The sequence below is a fragment of the Canis lupus genome, chromosome 1, assembly GCF_011100685.1.
Source record: "Canis lupus familiaris isolate Mischka breed German Shepherd chromosome 1, alternate assembly UU_Cfam_GSD_1.0, whole genome shotgun sequence".
In the NCBI taxonomy this organism is placed as follows: domain Eukaryota; kingdom Metazoa; phylum Chordata; class Mammalia; order Carnivora; family Canidae; genus Canis; species Canis lupus.
In genome coordinates, this window is record NC_049222.1 from 49,182,636 (window position 1) to 49,202,164 (window position 19,529).

Below are 19,529 nucleotides of genomic sequence, written 5' to 3' on the forward strand. Positions count from 1 at the left end.
AGTCCCCGTTTATCATTTGTTCAACTTCAACCATTATCAATAGTTCGCTAATCCTGATGTCAGAGAGCTTTTAAAATACAATTTAATCCACAAAGATTGCATTTACGTCTAGCTTTTCATGACCAAATCTACTATGTAAAGAAAGATCATTTTAATTCATTTCCTGATCTAAACAGCTAGGGAAGTTCATGTTTTCCTGTTGGTTACCCACTGATTTCTCTATTCTGAAAGGACTCCTGGCACACCTTCCAGGTCCCAAGTGGAGATAGTACCTAGCCCAGCCTAGAAACCTCTACTGATTGACCAGGCCCTGACCAGCTACAACAGGAGGTCCCAGTGACTTGAATTCCTCCATCCACAGACTTTAGCTGGGTCTGATGCATATCTGAGGAGTCTGGGAGAGGTTTTCTTTCTTTTTTTTTTTTTAATTTTTATTTATTTATGATAGTCACAGAGAGAGAGAGAGAGAGAGAGGCAGAGACACAGGCAGAGGGAGAAGCAGGCTCCATGCCCCAGGAGCCCGACGTGGGATTCGATCCCGGGTCTCCAGGATTGCGCCCTGGGCCAAAGGCAGGCGCCAAACCGCTGCACCACCCAGGGATCCTTGGGAGAGGTTTTCACTGAATACTGAAAATGCTCTGCTGTGCTCAGTATGACTGTGGGCACATTTCCACCACTAGCTATGCTTGTGTTCCCACAGTTCCTATCACGAGCCTCTATATTCCTGTTCATTCCTGTCACTTTTTCATTCTGCTTTGTCTGTTGTCCATCTCCTCCTACTCAAGAGCAAATCCTTGGACATAGAAGGGTCTTCCCTGTTTACTGTTGACTCTCTGGGAAAGGTCGTCTGCACTTCACTCAGCTTGCTCTCTGGTGAGTCAGATGGGACAGTGCTTAGAGAAACATCAAGTGCAGTAACGTTCGGGCTGTTGTTTTTATGGTATAGTTTCACTGGCTCTTGACTTGCTGAGCCCTATGCTCTCCAGATATTTATTGAAAAACATAGCTGGGAGAAGAATCCAGCAATCAGCTCTCCTCTCTTTCCAGTCAGCAAGTTCTTCTAGAGTTTCCACAGAATGGTTGGGCTTTCTGATGGCTCTTGCATCCCACTGAGGATGGAGTCACTGTACCTCTCACAGGGTTCCATTAATATTGATCAGGAGCTGCTTTTGCTAATGTTGATAGAAAATCCGCAACTTCTGCAGAAAAGCCACTATACACAGAGAAGCTACCTTGATAGTTTATATTTTTCAAAGGTGGCTGAATCAATATACTTTTCAACCCATAGGTTCTTACAGTGTGATTTCACACTTCTGCAATGAGAGGTGGAGTCTGTGAACCAGAGCAGGCCTTTGTAACTGCCTTGGCCAATAGAACACAGTAGAAGTTATGCTGCATTCCTGCCAAGGTTAGGTCATAAAAGACAATGACACAGGTCTGCCTGGGTCTCTCTTTGTCTCAAGGTGGTCACATTGAGAAGCCAATCACCATGTTTTGAGGAAGCCCAGGGCATATGGGGAGTTCCCATGGGGACATTCTGGCCCATAGCCCCAGCTCAGCCCCCTTCTAACAGCCAGCATCAACTATGAGTGATGAGGCTTCAGATGATTTTCAGTCCCTCGCCTCTGAGCCTACCATCTGATGCCCCAGAAATTATGGAACAGAGACAGGACAGCCCTGCTGTGCCCTAACTGAATTCCTGATGCAAGAATCTGTGAGAAATAATAAAGAATGATTGTAGCTTAAGCTACTAAGTTTTGGGGTCTTTTGTTGTGCAGCAACAGATAACTATTGCACAGACTTCTTGAGATCACTCTGTTTTCACTGCCAGCATATGTGAATCTCTATACAGTAAATAATGGGGCTGGTGGTTGGCTGTCTGTAGAAGAAGGGTCTAAGGGACTTGTACAGAAGCTATGCTTGCATACCAAGCCCACTGTTTTTGCTTGGGGCAACTGGAGGTCAGACAGTGGTAATGCTTCTACTTGGCAACTCTATACCTATTCAAGTATCTCTGCAACTGACCGATCCTATAACTGTATTTTATAGCCCTTCTTCCAGAACTTTGTGAAGGCAATCCAAAGCCATTTTGATTTACCCATAGTAATAGTTAAATAAGCTACTTCCTTGAGAACTAGACACATTCTTAGGTCTATAATATAATTGGGGTCCCCAATGAAGTGGACTCCATCCCCACGCCCACCCCAAACACCCCAGACCTCCAATTGTATAAATGCTAGAATGGATGCCAGCTCCTTCTTTAGCAAGTCATTCCAGGGACTGGCGCTGAAAAGACAAGCAATAATGTTTTTGGAGCCCAGCGCTGTCATGACCTCCAACATTTTGTGTTAATGTTATACATCTGGAACAAAACAAGAGGAACATACATGACATCATAATAACAGTCAAGAATCCCAGAGAAGAAATGGCTTCAATACAGTATGTTCCCTAGACGCCCACAAGTCTCCATGCTGGTTGTTAAGTGACTGTGGGGGTATAGGGCCTGGTGAGGAGCAATCTATGCCTTTACCCCATTTTGGTAAACAAATGGCCCTTCCACATGTTAGCCTGGCACATGTTTAGCAGCAGGCTTTGAAAGCTTGCTCCCCTGGAGACTTTTCCTAGGAAAGTAGCAAGACTTTTCCAAAAAAGTCAAAACTTGTAAGAAAATGAATTGGAAATAAAACAGCTTTGTAGAAAGCATAGAAATCATAGAGCAGGGACTTCTCAAGCTTTATCAAGCTTTCTTCCTTGAGGGCACTTGCTTGCTCTTTGATTCTCACGCCTTCCCCTTGATAGCCCAGTGGGCCTGTCATCTCTGGTTCACCCTTGAATGAACTGCAGTAAAAAATGCCTGGGGTTGCAAACATTGAGCTGATGCACTGATGTAAGGAGAGCAGATAAATGAGAAATGCAGGGCTCCACCCTTTCGAGGGAATGTTTGAAAATTTGCCATTGTTCCTGAAAATCCGAGAACTGCTTTCAAAGTCTGAGAATAGAGAAGGAAAGTTTAGAGCTCAATAAGGGCAAATGGGGGTATTTTTAGGGATGGGAGAGTCTTTGTCTTTATATATTGAAATGACTGTCCAGATCATGTACACTAGACTTCTTTCTCTATGAGAAAGTTGTGGGTTTTGTATAGAAAGAAAGAAAAAGAAAGAAAGAAAGAAAGAAAGAAAGAAAGAAAGAAAGAAAGAAAGAAAGAAAGAAAGGAAAGAAGAAAGAAAGAAAGAAAGAAAGAAAGAAAGAAAGAAAGAAAGAAAGAAAGAAAGAAAGAAAGAAAGAAAGAAAGAAAAGGGAAGATCACTCTATCTCTACTTTGTTAGAGGCATAGCCTTTATTATAGGAATCTTTGTGATTTATCTAAAATGAATATTATGGACTGCAAAGTAGAAAGTAGGTCATTACAATGCACTGGTGTTGTATCTCAGTCAAATTTAACCTGACTTGGGTGAGATGCAAGTCTTTAGGACTGAAAGACTATCCCCCCATCAGAATCATATGTATAAGAACCATAGCTGAGGCAGGAGAAGGATACCTGTTCCCTGGGGTCCCAGAAGAGAAAGTCTCAGTGGGAAGCCAGGCAACAGATGACCACATTCTTTTCTAAACTTTTCAAGCAGTGTAAGTGTAAGTGTAGATGTGTATTTCTTATTAATTATAGATTCGAATCCAGCAAACATTTTTTGAGACTTCTTCTTTGTCAGAACCATATGTATAAGTGATATATGTATATATAGAGAGAGTTTGTATATATATATATGTATATACATGATGTGTATATGTATGTATATATCAGATACACACACAGATACAACACAGACAAGAAAATATAATTGAGGCCATAGAAGCTTGATAACAAGATAGAAGAGATTCAGTTCCACAGACAAGGAAAATCCTCATTCTTCCATCCACCTCTGGAGATCTGATCATTATTTGGGATAATATCATCATACCTCGAAAAACACCAGTCCCAATAACGGATTTAACCTAATCCTGGCAAAGTAAAGCTGTGATATATTTTACGCCACAATAGTCATTTATTGAGAACACAAATTTGTAAATAAGCACAAGTTATAGGAGCCCAAAAACAAAGTAATAGCGAGAAGTAGCTGGACCAGACTCTTCATGGCTTCCCAGAATGGTAACTCAGAAACACTGCACATCGGCAGTGGCCGGAAGGTTCGAGTCTCCTGCAACCACGACTTTACTCATCTGTGGCTCGTGACTGATGCCTGGTTGGTCCAGCTTACTGGACCCGAAGGCCAGAGTTAGGAAAACTTGATTCCTCCTGCCGGCTTCATCCCTAACTTGTTTTTCCTCCTGTTCTCTACAACCTAGAGAAAAGAGGTAGAAATATGCTTGCCGTCAGCCAAACCACAATGAAATTTGATGATTGGAAAGTTATTGGCTGTGAAGAGCTACCTAAGTCCCACAGGTTATAAAACTTCCGATTTAATGCACAGAGGAGTGGCAAGAACAGAGCTCAGAGCCCCTCCGTCTTTAGTTAAGTCCTCAGCTGGAATGAGGAGAAGAAAAGATGAGCTCTGGGAAGCACAAAGGTGAAGTAATCAAATCTGAGAAATACAGCATGAGGTTTAGGAAAAATGGGTGTTAGCCAGAAAGAGACATAATCCCTTGCAGCCTCAGTTTCCCCATTAAAAAAAAAGTCTTCTAACTTTCTAGCCATTTGAGGTTACAGATATGAAAATACTTAAATAATTCAGGAGGCATGTTATAAGTTCTCTATGGAAACACAATTATTATTTTGATTTTTTTTGTATGATAACACACACGTGTGGGACAGCTAACATAATTTGCAAGACCCAGGGCAAAATGAACACGAGAGGCCCATGTACAAAAATTACTACGTATTTCAGGCTTGGGACAACAGAGCAGTCATCTAAGCAAGAGACTCTCCCAAGTTGGGGCTGTGTGGTTGCACAGGCCACACACCCATGAAGCCCATCCTGCACAAACCAAAATCTTGAAAAAAAAAAAAAAAGATAAATGTATTAAATAGATTTACATATGGACCCTGTATCAATATATGGAGAGCGAATCACTCTATCAGAGCACTCTGGGTTTGCCATTTGACTTCAGTGGTGCTTTTCCTTGTGTTTCCACACAAACAATTCTTGGATTAGGTTGATTTTGTTTTTTCAAAGTTCTTCGAAGTTCAGACTAAAAAGTTGAGAAGCCTGATTGTTAAAGAGAAGTTCATCCAACTTAAGGAGAAATTAGGTACTGGGCATCTTTTTATTTTTATTTGTTTAAGGTTTTATTTATTTACTCATGAGAGACACAGAGAAAGAGGCAGAGACACAGGCAGAGGGAGAAGCAGGCTCCATGCCTGGAGCCCAATGCAGGACTCGATCCCAAGACCCTGGGATCATGACCTGAGCCAAAGGCAGACGCTCAACCACTGAACCACCCAGATGCCCTGGTACTGGGCATCCTTTCTCGACTTCTATTTGTGTCTCTGTCTCAGATCTCTTTTTTCCTCTGTCCTCCCTGCTTCCCTCTACCCCCTGCTCCCCACAGGCATCTTTCACTGTCTGTATAATATAACTAAATTTTGAATTCTAACTGTGGCCCTCGTGGGACATCTAAAGATGACAACCTTTATGATCAAACTCAATTATACAGGACACTGCTCCCCTTTCTCCAGAGACATCTCAGAGGCTGATACTGAGATTACTTGGGTAACATACACGAGCCTTAGCCAGAGTAAGCTTAAAAGATAATATATAAAAGCATGTGCATGAGTACATAACTGTGCTTTGATGAGTATCACTTCATTGTAGCTCAATCCTGGTGACTTCAAGTCAAAGAAATCCCCACCCTTTGGGGTTCCCAGGCTGAGTATGCATGCTATATTTTCAGAGTGGCTAGAGTGTTGACAATGTGGAGGATTCCAGATGAATTATGTACCTTTGAAATATAAGACAGTTCTTCCGGAGGGGTAAATAAATGGTAGTACTAAACTGCCACATAGAGGGGATTTGGGTCCAACTTTGAGGTCACACAGGGCGCACGCTGCCTTGCACAAGAAACCCTGTATAACCTCTCTCCTTTTGCTTCTGAGCTGCTGAGTCCACAACCCTACCTCTGAGACAGAACATGGTCCCATGATAAAAAAAATCATTTATAGAGAGAGGCAGTCCCCCCACCAAATCCTAACTAGCCTTATAGGGCTTCTCCTGGACTTCTTCCTTCCTAGGACATGTACAGTTGCCAAATAAATTACAGGATGTTCAATTAAATATGAATTTCAGATAAACACCAAGTAATTTTTTAGTAAAGTATCTTCCAAATATTTTTTATTTTATTTAAATTATACTTGCCAGCATATAACACCCAGTGCTCATCTTGTCATGTGCCATCCTTAATTCCTGTCACCTAGTTATCATATCCTCCCATCCACCTCCCCTTCTACAACCCTAGTATCTCCCAAATATTGCATGAGATATACTTATACTAAAAAATTTACTTACTGTTGATCTGAAATTCAAATTCAAATTCAAATGAGTATCCTTTTGGGGTTTTGTTTGTCTTTGTTTTCGCTAAATCTGGCATCCTGAGGAGCATGACATTTAGCATAATATGCTTTGGGTATTATTGAGGCCTTACTGCTCTCTCATTTATGTTCCCGCAGCAAACTTACCCAGAGCATAGAGGGTATGAAAAGTTGATCGCATCCCACCATGGTACCTGAAGCAGTAATACTGATCAGAAGAAATGGAAATGGTGCAGCGCTGGCAGGAGGTTGTGGGTCTGGAGGCCCTAGGCAGATGAGTCCTAGATGTGCAGACACTGCAGAAAGTTCCACGGAAACAGTGACCATACTGGGGAGGGGGCTCAAGTAGGACACCATGTTTCCTGCTTGGGGTCTCTTCCTTTTAGAAGGGGCAACAGGATATTGGCACAAGTATCTGTGTTGTCAGGTTTCATTAGGCTGTTTCTGCTTTGGCAAAATGCTTAAGTATCTGAGCCAGCAAAAAAGTTTGCATCACTGCTGGGGCAACGCAGCTTTGGGGGGGTATCCTCAAGCTAGTGTTCGGGGGGAATAAATCCTAGCTGAGGATACACAAAGTCTTCAGCTGAAGGAGGGGTATCAGAAACTGAGATCTGTTCTCCTTTGCCCTCTGGCTGAAGCTCATGGTTATTGGCAGAAAAATTGTGAAGTTTGGAGCAAATTAATTTTTTTTCATACAGGAAAGGGAGATTTAACTCACTGACTAGTTCTATTTATTTAAGAAACACCTAGTGTTGGGGCGCCTGGGTGGCTCAGTTAGCTAAGCATCCAACTCTCAGTTTTGGTTCAGCTTGTGATCCTCAGGGTGTGGGATTGAGCCCCATGCTGGGCTCCATACTCAGTGCAGAGTCTCTCTCTCTCCTTCTGCCCCTTCCCTCACCCTGTGCATGTTCTCTTTCTCTCTCTAAAATAAATCTTTAAAAAAAGAAAAGAAAAGATACATGTTACTGTCTGCCATACATTACTCTGAGTGCTTTGTAAGTTTCAATTCATTAAATTCTTTTTTTAAAAGATTTTATTTATTTATTTATTTATTTATTTATTTATTTATTTATTTATTTGACAGAGAGAGAGAGAGAGAGAACACAAGCAGGGCAAGCAGTGGGGGAGAGGGAGGAGCAGGTTCGCCGCTGAGCAGGGAGCCCAAGGGGGGGGGGTCCATTCCAGGACCCTGAAATCATGACTGGAGTGGAAGGCGGATGCTTAAATGACTGAGCACCCCTCATTAAATTCTTAAGTAAACCTAGAGGTAGGTATTAGCATTCACTCCATTTTCCAGGAGAACCTGAAGCACAGAGAAGTTAAGTACTTTGCCCAAGGCCACCCAGCTAGGAGATGGCTGAGCCAGGAATCATTCCAGGTACCTTTTTAACATCAAGGAGGATATGTGCCAGGATTCCATCAGGCATCCAGCCTGTGGTATATGATGATGATGATGTTAAGACGATGATGATAATGAAGACTCACTCACCAGCACAAAGCGAGTAACTCAGAAGGAGTCAGGTGGCTGGCACATTGTACGTACTCAAAATATCATGGCTATTGTTCTTACACCAAAAAACCTTTGTTGTGTGTGCCAGGTTTGGTACAAGGTACTGGGGACACATACAAGAAGCAGGCTGATCTCTGCCGCAGAAGGTGACAGCTACTAATGCTGCTTTCCTCTCAAACAGGACAAGAGGGTAAGAGTGACATTGTTAGCTGTGGCAAGCAATGATTTAATGGTCCTTGAAATATTCAGAGAAGACCAGACCACCAGGGAGTCAAACTACCTGCCAGTCTCCTCTCCATATTGCTCACTTAGCTGTGTATCTGTGTTTCCTGAAGACATGCCTGTTGGCTACACTGCATACCCAAACATTCACATATGGCATCCATTCAACAATGTTGGCCAAATTAACTGAATAAATCACAGCATTGTATATCCCTGGAATTTTTTTAAGCATTATTGTTAAATGGTGCTATATTTCCCAACATCTTACTAGGAGAGATTTATGGGATCATATCTGGGGTATGTGAATTTGGACATTTTGCTGAAACTTATAAAATCAGAGACTCTAGGAGTTGGCCAGGACCTTCACATTGTTCTGATTCAACAGTTCACCAAGGGTCCAGATGTCCCCTATCTTGTTCCTGCTAAGTTCTACAGAGGCCACTAAAAGCAGTGGTTGTGCTGTTTTCCATGCCAGCTGTTTACTACTGTTGCTGTGACCTTCAGCTGTTCATCCTATGCGCTACCTTGTCTAGAAAACTGAGAATGTGCAGGGAGGGGACTCCAGGTTACAAAGTGAAAGTTGATCACATTTTCTTAAAACGCATATACTTTTCTAGCTAAAGTTTGTCCATTTGTCAGTCTTTTCAAAGAAACAACTGTTGGTTTTGTTGACTTTCTTCCTTGTTTTTATATCCTATAGTTTATGAATTTCCACTCCAATCTTTATTACTTCCTTCCTTCTTTCTGCCTGCTTTAGGTTTATATTTCTGCTCTTTTTCAGTACCTGAAGCTGGAGCATTAGGTTATCAATCTGAGATCTTTTATATTATGATTGGTATTTATAGCTATACATTTCCCTCTAAGCATGGCTTTAGCTGCATCCCATACATTTTGGTATGTCATGTCTTCATTTTCATTCATCTGAAAGCATTTTTCTAATTTCCCTAATGAGTTCCTCATGACTCACTGCTTATTAAGGAGTATGTTGTTTAATTTCCACTTTTTTTTTTTTTTTTTTTAGTTTCCCAAATTTCTTTCTCTTATTGATTCCTAATTGCATTCCATTGTGGTCAGAAAACAGACTTTGCTCTACTTCAGTCATTTTAAGTGAATGAAGCCTTGTGTTGTGGTCTAGCATATGGCCAATATTTGGGAAGGTCTTTTTTATATTCTGAAAAAAAAAAGTATATCTGCTGCTATTGGGCAGAATGTTATAATTTACAGAGGTCTGTTAGGTCTAGTTGGTTCATAAGCGTTACTCAAATCTTCTATTTCACTGCTTATCTTCTGCTTAGTTCTTCTATATCCATTATTGAAGGTTGGGTATAAATGTCTCTAGTTGTTATTGTTGACTTGTCTATTTACCCCTTAAGCCTGTCAGTTTTTACTTCATGTGTTTTGGGGCTCTTTTGCTAAGTGCATGTATGTTCATAATTGTTGTATCTTCCCAATGGATTGATCTTTTTATCATTATAAAATGTTCCTTTCTATCTTTAGTAACATGTTTTTCACTTTAAAGTCAACTTTGTCTGACCAGAGTAAAGCCTCTAAGTTCTCTTATGGTTGCTGTTTGCATAGCATATCCCTTTCCATCCTTCTACTTGTAACCTATTTGTATCATTGAATCTACGGTTTTTCTCCTGCAGACAACATACACTTGGATCTTGGATCTTCATCCAATCTGATGATCTATCTCTTGATTGAATTGTCCAATGAAAATCCATTTATATTTAATGATATTATAGAGAGAGTTGTATTTATACCTGGCATTTCCTTGTTTTCTCTATGTCTCATGTCTTTTTGTTCTTCCTTTCCTCCTTCCTGCTTCCCTTTGCACTAAGCAAATATTGACTAGTATAACATTTACACTCCTTCAAAGACTTTTCACTATATTTTTTGAGTTATTTTCTTAGTGGTTATTTTAGAGTTTACGTGTCTTATCAGAATCTACCTCAGATTTATACCAACTTAGTTCCAATGAAATACAGAAACGTCTCAGGAGTAATCTTATTCCTTACCCTTCTTTGTGTTCTACAATTATCACACATACCAAATATAGACCTAGGTTGGAAATTCAATATTACATAGCAAAATTTCCTGCTTTATAGAATTTGTGTTTCTTGAAGAAGCTGAGAGATGTTGTGGCTCAAATGCCACAGACTCTCATGTTCTTACAGACTCTTGATAGATTTTCTCCAGGAAATTTTCTTCATTTGCTGCATACCCTTAGAAAAACTTCCAGAGGGGCACCTGGGTGGCTCAGTTGGTTGAGCGTCTGCCTTTGGCTGAGGTCATGATCTCAGGGTCCTGGGATTGAGTCCCACGTTGGGCTCCCTGCTCAATGGCTAGCCTGCTTCTCCCTCACCTCCCCACTCATGCTCTCTCCTACTACCTCTCTCTCTCTCGAATAAATAAATAACATCTTGTAAAAAAAAGAAAAGAAAAACTTCCAGAGATTTTAAATGGCTTTTGCTGCTCATTATCATTTTCATCAATTATCCTTGTTTTGCAGAGGAATGAGATCACACAGCCCTCACTTAGGCATTCTTGATGTAGAATGCTAAAGTACATATACAGTTCTCATTTCTTTTTAAGGTATGCTTTATATAAACAAAGAACAATTTTAACAATTGTTTAAATGGCCTATAGCAGGGGGTAAAGACTTTCCTTTATATTCAGAATGTCACTGAGCATATGTGTAATATATTTTTTGAGTCTGTTTGGTTAATCAGTTTACATTCTACCCCTTGCATCAGACATGATTAGAGATGATTTAACTGCTGTATACACTATGGCAAGAAAAGTAAAAATTAACCAAGGAAAGTAAGGCAAAGGGAAATAAGAATTTCCAATAACAGTGATGAATTTTGCTAAGTGTCTCTACTTTCTTGTTGGCTCACTAGTGTAACCAAAAGCAGATGCAGTTTTTCAAGTGCCTGGTATCCATACGGGGACTAAATCTTATCCCATGCCTGAGACTCACAACCTGAGTAACACTTGGGTTCTTTGGGCTGCATTTCCCTGTAGCACTTAACCTCTGGGATCAGCTATCCAGCAGGAGAGTTTTAGAAGTCATTTGTTTTTATGCAAATGTTCCTCCTGTCTTGTGCCAATATTTATGCCTCCACACTTGTGAATTCACAAGCCATCTTGTTCTCAGGAATATTCCACTAACATTTATCATTGCATTATCTTGAAGAATAATAACCAAAATTGAAATGTATGAGTAATTCTTTGGGATTAATTTAGAAGAGCTTGTTCATGGCTATGAATATACCGAGATATTTATAATAGACTACTGATTCCCCCTCAGTCTCATTATTGTTGGTCTATAACACCAACTCTTTGTCTTTTACTGTTATTTTAAATTCTGTAGTTAAGAAAACAATATTAAATTCCATCACAATTATCACTGGCTAAAAGATTAGTTCTGTGGGACCTACAGTTTACTTGTAGCCAAGTAAAGGTGATTGTATCTCCATTGGAATTTAAAACCTTAGAGCTGCGTTATTCAGCTGTGGTAAAATCTTCTGTCTACCAATATTTATTTCCAGCCTTCCTCCTTGCTAACAAAACCATGATTTTATTCAGGGTGGCAATTTGACCAGCTCCAGACAATGATTCATGATTGGTGTAGGCCAATTACGACAGTCATTCATCTCTGCCACGTACCCTTTTTCCCCAGACTCGTTTGCAACTATAGGTGGCTATTTGATCCAGGTCTGGTCATGAGATGGTAGCAGGGAGCTGCTGGAGGGCCCTCTAGGAAATATCTTCCTCTACTGTAAATGGAAATCCTTTTTTTCACCATGTTTTTCTCTCTTATATAAAAATGTACCTGCGCAAGGGGAGTAGTGTTCAAACTGTGACTGCTATTTTGCAACATGGACGTACGAGCCTAAGGATAAAAAGCTGATACCCCAAGGATCGGCAAGACCAGAGTCTGCATCTTTGATGACATTTTTTGAGCTTCTGTGCTAAGCTTGGATCTTTATTTTCCAATTTATTAGGTAAGAAAATTAAGCCATTTTAGGGTTTAAATCCCTCTTAGTCAGGTGTTCTGTTGTTTAGAGCTTACAGCATTCCAAATAAATACAGCAGTCCTACAAAGTTGTTACTAAAGTTTCATGGTATATAGACAGTTTTGCAAAGAATTAGAACTTAATTAGAACTTTTGCAGAATTAGAACTTAACCCCAATGTGGGATAGAACTTAAAAGAATGCTTGAGTGATTTAATCAGATAGTTATGTCCACAGTACTTTTCAGAATACAAGACCCTGCTTTGATAGTTAATTGAAAATCCAAATGGAACTAAGCCATTGGGTTTTCTCCCCACTGTTTGCACCTGAATAGATCTGCTTGGGACTCAGCAGGAGACCCCTGTCAGATTTGTAAAATACCTGCAAGAAACCCCATCCTGAATGGATCTCACCAAGTATTTATTGCTTTTAAATGTCCTGGCAAGCAAATTCCTACTTAGAGCTCATCATGAAGCATTTGCAAGCTCTTTCCTGTCTCTCCTTTGGAAGCAGAGGGCTGCCTTGTAACCCACTGCATCCTTTCACCCTCCATTCTCAACCTTTACCGTGCTATGGGCTAGGTCCACACTAAAGTAAGCAAGAACCTGTGTGTGGACTTTGCTTTTAGGGGTCTTTGTACCATCATAGTTGAGCTGTTACATGGTTTGCTTCTGTTTTTAACTTAACAACCCATCAAGGGAGGCTAACTGAATGCAACTTTGTTACTATTTATAAACCCACAGGTCTGTTCCCCATTTCCTTTTCCTAAATGCATCCACTAATTCTACTACTCTTATTTCAAAATATAAGAGCAGAGCCTTCCAGAAGTTACTGGGTTCCTGCCTCCTATCAGATTGACACCAAACTCTTATTAAGACAAATGGTTGTCTATATTTATCCTATATGCTAACTAAATTTAATGAGCATAGTCATGTATTATATTAGTATGTGACTTAGAGTTTACCAGGTCCTTTCACAATAAACTTTTTGTCATTTAATGTCTTTGCAATTTTATGTGTTGGGTATTTTATTCCTCTGTTTAAAAACAGGGAAGTTGAGACCCAGAGGTTAAGTGACTTGGGTCTTGTGGTGATTCATAGAGACATTCCTTAGGGAGATCAAGTGGCATAGGGGAGGTATTCTGAAGACCAGAACCAAAAATACCAATCAGGAAAGGACAACATTGAATCCTGAGTCCCCAGAGCCAGCACATGATGGCGAAGGAAGCAGGGCAAGAGGCTGGTGCGAAGAGGAGCAGGCTTGAAAGCAAGACAACATGTGAGCAAAATCACATGATATAGTTCTTGATATGAACCATAGCTACAGAAATGCATCTTGAGCAGTCCTGGATTCATCTACCTTGAGTTTTCAGCTTCTGGAAGGTAGGATGCTTGTTTGTTTGATGCAAAGATTTCCAGAGACAAGTATCACTTCTTACATAGGTTTTAGTATCTTGGGTAGATTGCAAAATCAAGAATGCCCCGTGAAGGTGATCGAAGATGCTTCTAAATAATTCCTCAAGCTATGGTCACAGTCTTTCTGCAGAATTGATGCTATGTGTAGCATAGGAAAATTATTTTGACTCCCATGTTACAGACTAAGAAATCTAGACTCAGATGACTAAGATTTCATGTGAGCTTGTACAACTTCCAATAGATACCTGGGCCAAATCCTAGACCCATGCTTTTCCTACTGTTCCACATGGAAGTGTATCTCAATGATGGAAAATTTCTTGTGGTTTCCTTCCCTGGCCTACACTGTGCTTTGTACATTGATGGTTTGGTAAATGCAAATATGTGTAAACCCTCATCCCATCATTTATCAGTTGCATGACTTTGAGCATATTATTTAATCACTCTGAGTCACAGCTGGCCATTTTAAAAATGTGCATATGAAGTGTTAAGTTTTTTAGTAACTAGACGGAAATGAGACCGCCAAGGCAAGCGAGGGTCCAAGAACAGATTTTATTGCAGGCACCCTCGGGGAGGTTCCACGACTCACGGGGGAAAGAGAGTGAGTCGAGGAAGTCGCGCCAAGACAAGGTGGTCGGGGGTTTACATAACGTTGTAAGGCAGAACGGTTTCCTATTGGTTGGCTCATATGCAAAGGAAGGATTGCAATCCAACCAGTCAGAGTGACCCTCACTATGCAAAGGAAGGATTGCAATTCGACCAGTCAGAGTGACCCTCACTATGCAAAGGAAGGATTGCCATTCGACCAGTCAAAGGTGACTTCCTCCTCTGGGGTTTGAAGGGCATTGGGTTCGGTTGAGGAAGTCCAAAGGAGAGGTGTAAGGGTCTGCTCAAGCTGTCGTCCCAAGTGGAGGTGGTGACAGGAACCTCAGCCATTTTGGCGTATCCGCCATCTTGAGGAGTTTCCCTTCCCGCCTGGCCCCAACATTCCGACCTTTTGTTTTATATAATGGTGTCGGGGGCGTCGACTCTGCTCTGGCTACTTCCTGCTGACGGTGGGGCGTCGTTGTAGGGATAGTCGGATGTGGGCAGGCCAGAGTATGGGTGAAGTAAAAGTTGGTTGACAGATACCCGGGTGAGTTCTTGCAGGTGTTCCTATAAACATCGAAACAAGCAAGGGGCGACAGAGATGAGAAGAAGGATTAGGCATAGGGGTCCCGCCAAAGGGAGTAGCCATGTTACCCAAGTGTGGGGGTCTAGGCCCCAGAAAGACGAGCCCTGGCACCTGGTCTGGATTCGGTCTCTGAGTTCTTTAACTTTAGAAGTAACCATACCAGTCTTGGGGTTCCGGCTGCAAGGGGATCGGTTGGTTTGAGAAAGTTTAGACATCCAAAAGGTTCCTTCGACATGTCTTGAAGTACAGGTGATGGGTGTCTTCCCTGAGTAACAAGTTCTGGGCATGTGGGTATAAGATGAAAAGTAGCGCGAGGTACCGCTGCCTTTCATGCAATCACATTCTACCGCTTGGATCGGGGGGCTCAGGAGAAGTATGAGAAGGAGCCCTAGCCAGGCGGAGTTTGGTGGGTCCCACCATCTGGGAGGTCCATTCGATACCTGTGGGTGCCCGTTTAAGGTTGTTGATGTGCACCCATGCCGTATGTCCCAGCAATTTTGCCGCGGTTGGGGTGGTGAGGATGACCGTGTGAGGTCTGGTCCATCGGGTCTGCAGGGAGCCAGGCTGCAGATTTCTGAGAAGGACCTGGTCCCCTGGGGATAAGTCTCGTGGAGAGGCTTCCTCGGAGGCATTGTCGGTCGGGGCCGGAATGACAGCATCGGCATGGGCTCTCAAGAGGGCCAGGAGGAGGGTAAGTTAAGGCAGATAGGATAAAAGAGGTGGAGGAATGGCCGGGAGGTTGTGGTTGATAAGGAAGGGCCGACCGTACAGTAACTCAAAGGGACTCAAACCTGATGGTCCTCGGGGGGATGCCCAGAGTCTGGTGAGAGCTATAGGTAACAGTGTGGGCCACAACAGGCGAGTCTCCAGGGTAAGTTTAGTGAGTTGAGCCTTAAGTAGCCCGTTGGCCCTTTCCACCTTACCCGAAGACTGAGGGTGGTAGGGGATGTGCAGCTTCCAGGTAATGTTGAGGCTCTCGGCCACCTGTTGGGTCACACTGGAGATAAATGCCGGCCCGTTGTCTGACTGTAGGGTCCGGGGTAACCCAAACCTCGGGATGATGTGCTCGATGAGGATTGTGGCCACCACATCTGCAGTCTCTCTGGCTGTGGGGTATGCCTCAATCCATCCTGTAAAAGTATCAACCAAAGTCAGTAGATAACGAAAGGCTTTATGGCGGGGCATGTGAGTGAAGTCCAGCTGCCAGTCTTCACCGGGCTGATGGCCTCAGAGCTGATGGTTAGGCCCCGGCCTGCGGATTCCTCCCTGTGCATTTACGGCCGAGCAGGTTTTACAAGCCCTATGGACAGCCTCAATCACCTTAGGTAGGGATGGATAGTAAAACAGGGGCTGGAGAAACTGGTTCAGTGCCCTTGGGCCAATATGGAGAGATTGGTGGATATCAGTAATTAGGGTATGGGCCAGGTTTTCTGGGAGGGCAATCTTCCCTCGGATGTAAATCCATCCTTTACTTTCTGCCTTTCCTCCCAGGGCCTGGAGGGCTTGAGTCTCCTTTATAGAGTAGGAAGGTCGATGAGGGGTATTAAGGAAGAGGATGGGAGATATTGGGTTACTTAAGGCCGTTTCCCTGGCCACTGAGTAGGCCTTATTATTTCCTATGGAGACCATGTCTTTAGAAGTCTGATGGCCCCTACAGTGAACGATTGCAACCTCAGTGGGCAGACTAAGGGCCTCAAGCAATTTGGCAATGAGAGGTCCATTTACTATAGGCGTCCCCTTGGTGGTTAAAAATCCCCGCTCCTGCCAGAGGACGGAATGAGTATGAACGATGAGATAGGCATATTTTGAGTCGGTGTAGATGGTGACTCGTTGTCCCTTAGATAGATGTAGAGCCCTGGTGAGAGCTATAAGTTCAGCCTTTTGGGAAGTAGTCCCAATTGGGAGGGGGACTGTCTCCACTACCGTCTCTGGGGTGACTACAGCATAGGCGGCGTGTCTCCGACCATCCGCAGCCAGGAAGGAGCTGCCATCTACAAAGAGTATACGGTCAGGGTTAGATAATGGCTGATCAGAGAGTCCAGGGTGGGGAGGGGTGAGATCCTCTATGAGCTGCGGGCAGAAGTGAGTGGGTTCAAAGGTAGGTGAAGGTGTGGGCAACAGAGTTGCAGGATTTAAGCGGGGAGAGGTAGAGAGGGAGATTTGAGGGTTTTCGATGAATAGCAGATGGAAGAGTTGGAGACGAGAGGGGGTTAGGTGGGCCAGGGATCGGTGGCTAAGAAGATCCCCAAGTTGATGGGGGGAGTAAACCACGAGGGGTTGTCCCAAAGTCAATTTGAGAGCCTTCCTTAGTTAAGGAGGCAGCAGCTGCGAGCGGTGCTGTCTAGCTGCTTAGATAGATAGGCTATAATCCGGTAAGTAGGTCCAACCGGTTGGGCCAAAAAGCCAGTAGCTGAACCCGACCACTCATCAGTGTAAAGGTGGAATGGTTTTGAAGGGTCAGGCAAAGTTAGTATCGGCCCAGCGGTGAGACAGTCTCTTAACTTGGAAAAAAGGCGGCGGACCGAAGAGGGATCAGTGAGAGGACCCTGGGGAGTGTCCTTTGCCGCTTGGTATAAGGGGCGGGCCAAAATAGAAAAGTTTGGAATCCAGTGTCTAAAGAAGCCAGCCAACCTGAGGAAGGAAAGTATTTCATCTGCCGTCTGAGGGGGTTGGAGCTCTCGTAGGAGGCGGATACGGTCTCCGGTAAGAGATTTAGAGGTGGGGGTCAGGTGGATTCCCAGATAAGTGACCGAAGGGGTGCAGAGTTGTGCCTTAGAGGGTGTGACCTGATACCCTTTGCTCCCTAGGAAGTTAAGTAGGGAGGTGGTGTCATCCTGGGAGATGGTGAGGGCAGGGCTGCAGAGGAGGTCGTCTACATATTGTAGTAAGGTACTAGCCTTAAGGAGGTATTGCTGTAAATCCGCAGCCAAGGCCTGACCAAAAATATGGGGGCTGTCCCGGAACCCCTGGGGTAGGACAGTCCAGGTTAATTGTCCAGAGGTATGTGTGTCTGGGTCTTCCCAGGTGAAGGCGAAAAGAAAGTAGGAATCGGGGTGTAGGGGAATAGTAAAAAAGGCATCCTTCAGGTCCAACACCGTAAAGTGAGTGGTGCTTGGAGGGATATGGGATAGCAGGGTATAAGGGTTAGGAACTACTGGATGGAGAGGGACTATTGCCTCATTAATGAGTCGGAGGTCCTGAACCAATCGATAAGTTCCGGAGGGTTTACGGACCGGCAGGATGGGGGAGTTACAGGGAGAGCTTATGGGAATCAGAAGTCCCTGACGCTTTAGTCGTTCTATGATCGGTTTGAGGCCGAGGCGATGGAGGAGGGAGATAGGGAACTGGGGTCTAGAGGGGAACTTGGAACCGTCCTTGAGTTTTATTTTGACGGGAGGGTGGTGGGAGGCCACTACAGGTTCCGAGGTATCCCATACTTGGGGGTTCACGGAGGGTAATTGATCAGGGGTAGGAGAAGATGGAGTGGAGAGATATAGGATGAGACGAGCTGAGGGTGAGGAGGGAGGAGAGGGGGACAAATGAATAGTTGCCCCTAGCTTTTGGAGGATATCCCTACCCAGCAAGGGCACTGGGCATGAGGGAATCACCAGGAATGAGTGAGAGAAGGGGAACCCATCCAGGCTACAAGTAAGGGGAGGTGTGGCCCTAGGAGTGGAGGAGTTCCCGTCGATCCCCATAACAGCGACTGGTGAGGGTCGAGTAGGTCCCGGGTAGGAAGGCAGAACAGAATAGGTAGCCCCCGTATCCAGCAGAAAGGAGATGGACTTACCCGCTACCTGGAGGATGGCCCTGGGCTCGGCCTGGGTGAGAGGGGCGGCCGAGGCTGGGCTCCGTCAGTCTCCTCCAGCCCGAGCAGTTGGAAGGCTGGACTCACCGTCTCGGGTCTTCCCCCGCGTTGAGGCGCCGAGGATTCCCTGAGGCTAGGGCAGTCGGATTTCCAGTGGCCCATCAAATGGCAGAGAGGGCATGGTCGGGTTGGTGCCCTCGGGGTGGGGCACTGACGGGCCCAATGGCCTTCAGCCCCGCATTTGAAGCAGGCCCCCGGAGGGGTGCGGGTGGTTCCCCCTTTCTGCTGGCTCCTGGAGCCGGCCGGCCGCAGGGCTGCTACCAAGGCCTGGGTTTGTAGCTGAACCTTCTGCTGGAGTCTGGCCTGTCGCTTCAGCTCTGCGGCTTCCTCACGGGAGTTAAAGACCTTAAATGCCATTCTCACTAGGTCAGAAATGGGGGTCTGAGGGCCTTCCTCGACTTTCTTTAATTTTTTGCGGATATCTGGGGCTGACTGAGAGATAAAATGTGTGGCTAGAACCGTGGTCCTGCCTTATCTTTCAGGGCTGTTGTGAGATTTAATACAACATACAAAAAAGAGCCTTGGGTAGTCTTTGGCACATAGGAATTGCTCACAGAATTCAATTTTAAGGTAGTAAAACCACATAAGATAACCCTCTAAAGGTAAACTTCTTTCCTATAAAAATTGCCATTCTCATATGCTGAATTATCATGTGCTAGGTAGTGAAGTGAGCCATCAACCCCACTTATAAGTGTCAATTAAACCTCTACTCTGTCTGGGGCTGTGTGTGTGTGTGTGTGTGCACGCACACATGCCTGGATGGGTATGGATGTATGCATACATGAAGGGGTTGCAGAAAGAGG

General features: G+C 43.9%; 1 protein-coding gene across 3 annotated transcripts; it reads right to left on the reverse strand.

Annotated features, from left to right (window-relative positions):
- Positions 1-14,574: 14,574 nt before the first annotated feature.
- On the reverse strand, positions 14,575-19,280 carry LOC119875943 (probable ATP-dependent RNA helicase vasa-like). Of its 3 annotated transcripts, none has more exons than XR_005353089.1 (2): positions 18,649-18,982; positions 14,575-16,849 (listed from the first exon to the last, which is right to left on the reverse strand). XR_005353089.1 is itself a non-coding variant. In XM_038525598.1 (2 exons), the coding sequence occupies exons 1-2, from the start codon at positions 19,081-19,083 to the stop codon at positions 16,796-16,798; spliced, it is 384 nt and encodes a 127-aa protein (XP_038381526.1). In that variant the 5' UTR covers positions 19,084-19,280; the 3' UTR covers positions 14,575-16,795. The 3 variants fall into 3 exon arrangements, 2 of the variants coding, with proteins under 2 accessions (XP_038381526.1, XP_038381525.1); XM_038525598.1 differs by having other exon boundaries at positions 18,754-19,280; XM_038525597.1 differs by having other exon boundaries at positions 14,575-15,988; positions 18,754-19,210.
- Between the last annotated feature and the right edge of the window lie 249 nt (positions 19,281-19,529).